The sequence below is a fragment of the Macaca mulatta genome, chromosome 1, assembly GCF_049350105.2.
Source record: "Macaca mulatta isolate MMU2019108-1 chromosome 1, T2T-MMU8v2.0, whole genome shotgun sequence".
Classification (NCBI taxonomy): Eukaryota; Metazoa; Chordata; class Mammalia; order Primates; family Cercopithecidae; genus Macaca; species Macaca mulatta.
Genome location: NC_133406.1, coordinates 223,807,178 through 223,813,177, shown reverse-complemented (window position 1 = coordinate 223,813,177; position 6,000 = coordinate 223,807,178). Strand labels below are relative to the sequence as shown.

Here is a 6,000-nt window from a genome sequence, read left to right as displayed (position 1 = left end):
TTAGAGGCAGAGCCCGCACATAGTCAGTCCTCAGAAACACTGACATCATTGCAATAGGGGTTCAGGTACAAGGAGTCTTTGGAGGGGAGGACGGGGCTGCTGGGGAGCTCTGGAGGGCCTCCTGTTGGCAGCTGAGCCCTGCTCCACCTGGGGCCCCTAGCTGAAGCTCCCCTTCCCCATCTCCCAGAGAGGCCATGGGCACACTGACCTCCTGGATTGACAGCCCTGAATGAGGAGGGTGTGGAGCCAGGAGGTGGGGACCAGGCTCAGGCAAGCTAATCAGGTCGCAGGGTGAAATTAAAAGGGAGGAGGAGGCACCAACCCGTCAGAACTCACACTTCTTCCCGGCGAAGAAGTGCCCAGCACGGGAGCTGGGGAGCCGGAGCTGTTTTAGGAGGCTGGGAGCCAGGTGACAGGATGGCCCCAAAGAGAGCTGTGCAGCTGTCCCTGAAGATGCCTACCCACGCCGTGTGTGTAGTGGGAGTCTCGGCACATGTGGACGTTCACAGGTAAGAGCTGGGAGGCACTCACCTGGCTGCAGAGAGCTGATTTAGAATGGAGGTCATGGGGTGGGTGCCTGATAGACAAGTCAGGCACATTGAAGAGGATGCTGGCAGGAGATAGCAGAGAAGGTGGAGTTGGCTATGGAGCCTGGGAGGAAGGAACTAGGGTCTGGTCAGGTCCTCCTTGGGGCCCCAGCTTCTGGGCACTGGGCTCAGGACATTGGCCTCAAGCCCCTGGATAAGAGTCCGGCCTTAGAATTCTAACTCTAAGCTCTGGGGTCAGGCTTTGGGATCTGGGCCCTGAATTCTGACACCTAGGTAGAACTTGTGTGGAACATCAGATGGCTCAAGACGGGGAAGAGAACTGGTCCCCCCATCCCTCAACTTCTTGCCAAGCCCCCATCTCTCTGAGGCGAAGGGACGTGTGTGGTAGCTTGATCCTTGGAGGTCAGCCAGGGGTAACTAGATTGATTCCAATCAGGAGGGAGTGGTTAGGAAATATTCGGTGAATTAATATGAGGAGAGAACCTGGAGCCAGAAGGCTGGGGATCATGTTTGCTGTGACATGATGGTGATGACAGTGATTATGGTGATGAACAGTGATGATGGCGATGATGGCGGTGATGGTGGCAATGATGACATCTGAGGAGGCAGCAGTAACATTTGCTTCTCCTGTTGACCCAAATCTTTTCTGTGCTGGCTGTGCCCAGACGGGGACTTGGAGACTACTTTCCCTACCTGACCACTAAGGGAACTGGATTTGGTGATCTCTGGCGGCACTTCCAACTCTGACAGGCTGTCTATGGATTCCATCCCTGCTGGGCCAGGTGGGGTTGAACCCCTTGCAGATAGGGGGCTCGTGGTGGGAGTCTCCCTCAAAGAGGAGCTAGGGGCTGGGAGTCTGTTACTGGGTGGGATCTGAGCTCTTATCTCCCTCTTGGGACTCAGCCCCTGTGCCTGCTGGTCTGGCTAAGGTATGCAGGACCCAGCTGCCCACCTGGCCTCCAGTGATCCTCTGCCCGAGAAGCCCTTCCTGCTTCTCTGTTGGCCAGTGGTCTGTGACCCTAGTGGCAGGGCTAGGGAGGAGAACCAGGAGCCATGGAAACCAAACCTTGACTCTAAGTTGTTGCTGGGAGTCCTGGTGTGGGGGGCTGGGTCTCTCCGGTCTAGGTGGCTAGCAGAGACCCCATTGTCTCCTGCCCTGTTAACATAGGCTTGCCAGATTTAGCAAATAAAAATACAGGATGCCTAGTTGAGTCTGAATTTCAGATAAATAACAAAAAGCTTTTTTAGTATATTGCATGGGAGATATTTCTACTAAAAAAATCTGCTGTTTAGCTGAAGCTGAAATCTTTTTTTTTTTGAGATGGAATCTCACTCTGTCACCTAGGCTGGAGTGCAATGGCGCAACCTCAGCTCACTGCAACCTCCACCTCCTGGGTTCAAGCAATTCCCTGCCTCAGCCTCCCAAGTAGCTGGGATTACAGGCACCCGCCATCACCCTGCTAATTTTTGTATTTTTAGTAGAGATGGGATTTCACCATGTTGGCCAGACTGGTCTCACACTCCTGACCTCAAGTGATCAACCCACCTTGGCCTCCCAAAGTGCTGGGATTACCGGCGTGAGCCACCGTGCCTGGCCGCTGAAGCTGAAATCTAACTAGGCATCCCACATTGTATCTGGGAATCTACTTTCACACCAAGAGTAAAAAGGGTCCCTTGCAGGCCCCCTTCTTCTTATTTCAGGCTTCTGCTCTCATCTGAGGGCATGACTGTTTCTAGAAGGTGATTTCAGAACCTCTGGCTCTACACGGCGCTGCTAAGGCCAGAAGCATTTCATGGGGAGCCAGGAGACCTGGTCTTAGCTCTGCCACTGACTTCCTGCCTGATGTGGGCCAAGTTATTAGTCCTCTGTGGGTTTCATTTCCTCATCTGAGCTCCCGTGAGATAGCCGAGTCCACTCTGCAATCCACTGTGGAGGTGAAGTACCCAGACTCCGGAGTCAAACACACTCCATTCTCAGGCTGGCTCCAGGCATGGCTGTGTGACCCTGGGCAAGCTGCTGTACTTCTGAGCCTCAGTTTCCACATCTGAAAATGAAGAAACAATAACGCCAGTTATAATGGGTTCAGGGGAAGATAAATGAGGCCATGCATGTATAAGGGCCCTCGCGCCGTGGGTGCCCTGGCAGTGCTCACAGCTCTGGTAGCTCTGTGAGTTCCCTTTTCTCCAGCATCTGTTCTTTCCCTCACACCTGAGAGGGTGGGAGGAGACAAGGACATCTCAGACTGCATGTGCTGGGAGCATAGGGTGTCCTTAAAGCTCCTTAGCATCCTCAAACGCAGGCCCTGGCCCAGCGAAGGGGCAACAGGAAGTTGCCTGGGCTATTCATAGCTGTTGCGCTCTGGTTGACTCTGGGAGGCAGAGGTTGCTCTGGGATCCTGAGTGAGCCCACAGGGCACCTGCACCCAAGAGCCCTTCAGGAACCTTCACCTGGGTGTTGGTGGTGACTATGGAGTTTCTAGCTGGTCTTACTGGTGGGAGGGGGGAAGCCCCAGAAGAGGAGGTGTTGCCTGTCACCTGAGCCGCTGGGAGTCTGAGCCCTCCAGGAGATGGGTGTGTAGGGATGACATCACAGGAAGTGATTCATTCCCCCAGGGGCTGTGTGAACTGGTTATTTGGAGAAACATTTGTGTTTAGGGTAATTGTGTGCCCCAGGGTGTCCCAGCCTAGGAAACCCTTAGGAATCCTCCACTCAGCATGTGCTGCAGGTCCAACCCCACACCCCAGTGGGCTAGCCCACCACCCAGTCCACCCCTGACCCCAGTGGGTTAGCTCACCACCCTGTCCACCCCCACCCCCCACCCCAGTGGGCTAGCTCACCACCCTGTCCACCACCGACCCCAGTGGGCTAGCTCACTACCCTGTCCACCCCCCACCCCAGAGGGCTAGCTCACCACCCTGTCCACCCCCTACCCCAGAGGGTTAGCTCACCATCCTGATGCCCCACACTCCAGTGGGCTAGCTCACTACCCTGTCCACCCCCCATCCCAGTGGGCTAGCTCACCACCCTGTCTACCCCCCACCCCAGAGGGCTAGCTCACCATCCTGATGCCCCACACTCCACTGGACTAGCTCACCACACTGACCCCCACACTCCAGTGGGCTAGCTCACCACCCTGACTCCCTGGATCTGGCCAGACTGCCCTGGCTGTCCTTGTCCTTGCCTAAGGAGTTCAGGTGGCTCATGCCAATAAAGACAGGGGTGGGTAGTGTGAGGAATCCATCTGCGGTCCTGCATGGCCCTCCTTGACTGCCCAGAGGCCAGAACCAGAGCCCCAGGCTGGAGGCCATAAGGAACTTTTATTCTTTGGGATGCCGAAGGTTGGCCTTGTAGGCGACAGGGGCATTCTCCTGCACTTTCCCCCAAGCCTTCCCTACCCCTGCAAAAGCAGCAATGCAAGACCGACTCGGGATCAGAGAGTGGTAGAATTGGAGGGGCACAGGGGGAAGGGACTCTGCAGGCCTCTCAGATGCATTTTCTGGAATTCCCTATATTTCAGAACATGAAAATGCCAAAACAGAGTTTGAAAACTTGTGGTACACGTAATGTGTACATCGAGTAAATTAATGCTTTTAACTTGCACAGAAGAACAATGAGGCATAATTGTACTCCTCAGGGGAAAATTATAGGATTGACTCCGACACTAATTTCCAGCGAGCGACAGGCTGCCGGCAGCTGGCTGGACACATTCTCTGCTCCATCCTGTCACTGTGTCACTACAGTAGGAAGGACACTCTTCACCAGAAGAAACATCAAAACTTCAAGTTTCAGGGTCCTTGGAGAATATGAAGCTGGGGTCCTCCGCAAGTTCCAAGGGACCCTGATGGGCCTGGGGGTTGTAGAACGGGACTCAGAATGGTGGAGGGTGGCATTCTTGAAACATAAAATATTGACATCAGGAAGGGCCTCAGAGGTCAGCCACCCCTTAATTCTGTGGAACTCCCTGCTCTCCTGGGTCCTAGCTGCCACTTGCCATTTTGGGACTGGCTGGGAATCTCTCCCCCTCCCTCTGGCCCCCCAGGCCCTCCCCTTTCCACCCCTTTACCCCTTCCTGGCATTTCCTGGATCCTAGTCTTGGAATGTCTTCTCACTCCGAGCCTTCTCCTCTTCCCTTCTTAACTCCCATCCCTTTTACCCCCAGCTGGTCTTTGCAGGCTGTGTGATCTTGGGCCAGTCACTTAGCATCTCTGAGCCTGTTTTCTTCCACGTCACTCCCAATAGGAGTGACATCCCTTGTTGCTTGTACCTGCGAAGCTGGCACCTTTATTTTTTCCATTTCATTTTATTTTTATTTTTGAGATGGAGTCTCGCTCTGTTGCCCAGGCTGGAGTGCAGTGACATAATCTCGGCTCACTGCAACTTCCGCCTCCCAGGTTCAAGTGATTCTCCTGCACTCCTCAGCTCCCCAAGTAGCTGGGACTACAGTTATGCACCACCCCATGTTTTTAATTGAGACAAGGTTTTGCCGTGTTGTCCAGGCTGGTCTCGAACACCTGACCTCAGGTGACCTGCCCTCCTTGGCCTCCCAAAGTGTTGGGATTACAGGTGTGAGCCATCTCACCCGGCATCAGTTTTTATCTTTTTTTTTTTTTTATTTTTTTTATTTTTTTATTTTTTTAGACGTGGTCTCGCTCTGTCACCCAGGCTAGAGTGCAGTGGTATGACTATGGCTCACTACAACCTCAAACTCGTGGGCTCAAGTGATCCTCTGCCTTAGCCTCCCAAGTAGCTGGGATTACAGGCCTGAGCCACTGTGCCCCCGCCTATTTTTTCCATTTTGCATTGAGGAATTCCACAATCCAAAGAACACGGACATGCTTTGGGGAGAGGAGAGGTGACTCACGACTTGGACTCTAAATTCAGGGCCCTATCTCTCAGGGACATTCTGGTCCCCAGCCCCTGTTTACCTCTTCTGGGAAGACTAGTAAGTGAAAGTTGTCCCTCTTCTCCAGCCTCCATTCCTGGCAGGGTAGAGCTCCACTTGGGAGAAGGCTGGTTCAACCTGCGCCCTCAGCCTGGGCTCTCTGGGCGTGCCCCTCCCCAAGCAATGACAGGGCATAAGGCACCCACTAGTGTGATTTCTGTGAATGAGGGAGAAGACAGGACACAGCCACATCATGTGTAACTCCTGACTCCTGAGAAAATGCCTGAGCATGCTGAAGGGTCTAGGATATCAGCCATTGCCCTCCCTCAACCTCCATCAGCCCCAGCCAGCCCCCGGGAGAGGACCCAGGGGAAAGCTAAAGCCAGGGTTGCAAGCCAGGGGACTGGGGGTTGGAGCTGCCCCCTCCCACTGTCTGGCGCCCACACCTCACATCTCAAAGAACCTCCTGTGGTCTTTTCCCCAGGGCAGCCTGCTCCTGGGCGCCTGCATTGTGTTGGGCTCTGGCACTCGGTGATAATACGGCCCATGGCCACATGTGAGGAGCTTCC

At 54.3% G+C, this 6,000-nt stretch overlaps 1 protein-coding gene across 2 annotated transcripts in view; it reads left to right on the top strand.

Annotated features, from left to right (window-relative positions):
- The first annotated feature begins 305 nt into the window (after positions 1-305).
- Positions 306-6,000, top strand: part of PADI1 (peptidyl arginine deiminase 1) — a 40,289-nt gene continuing 34,594 nt past the window's right edge. The window contains exon 1 of one of the 2 annotated variants that reach the window (XM_077972636.1): positions 306-509. In XM_077972636.1, coding sequence (XP_077828762.1) covers positions 418-509 — 92 coding nt within the window. In that variant the 5' untranslated portion in view covers positions 306-417. The remainder of the gene's footprint in view (positions 510-6,000) is intronic. The other variant, XM_001088797.5, reaches the window with a different exon arrangement.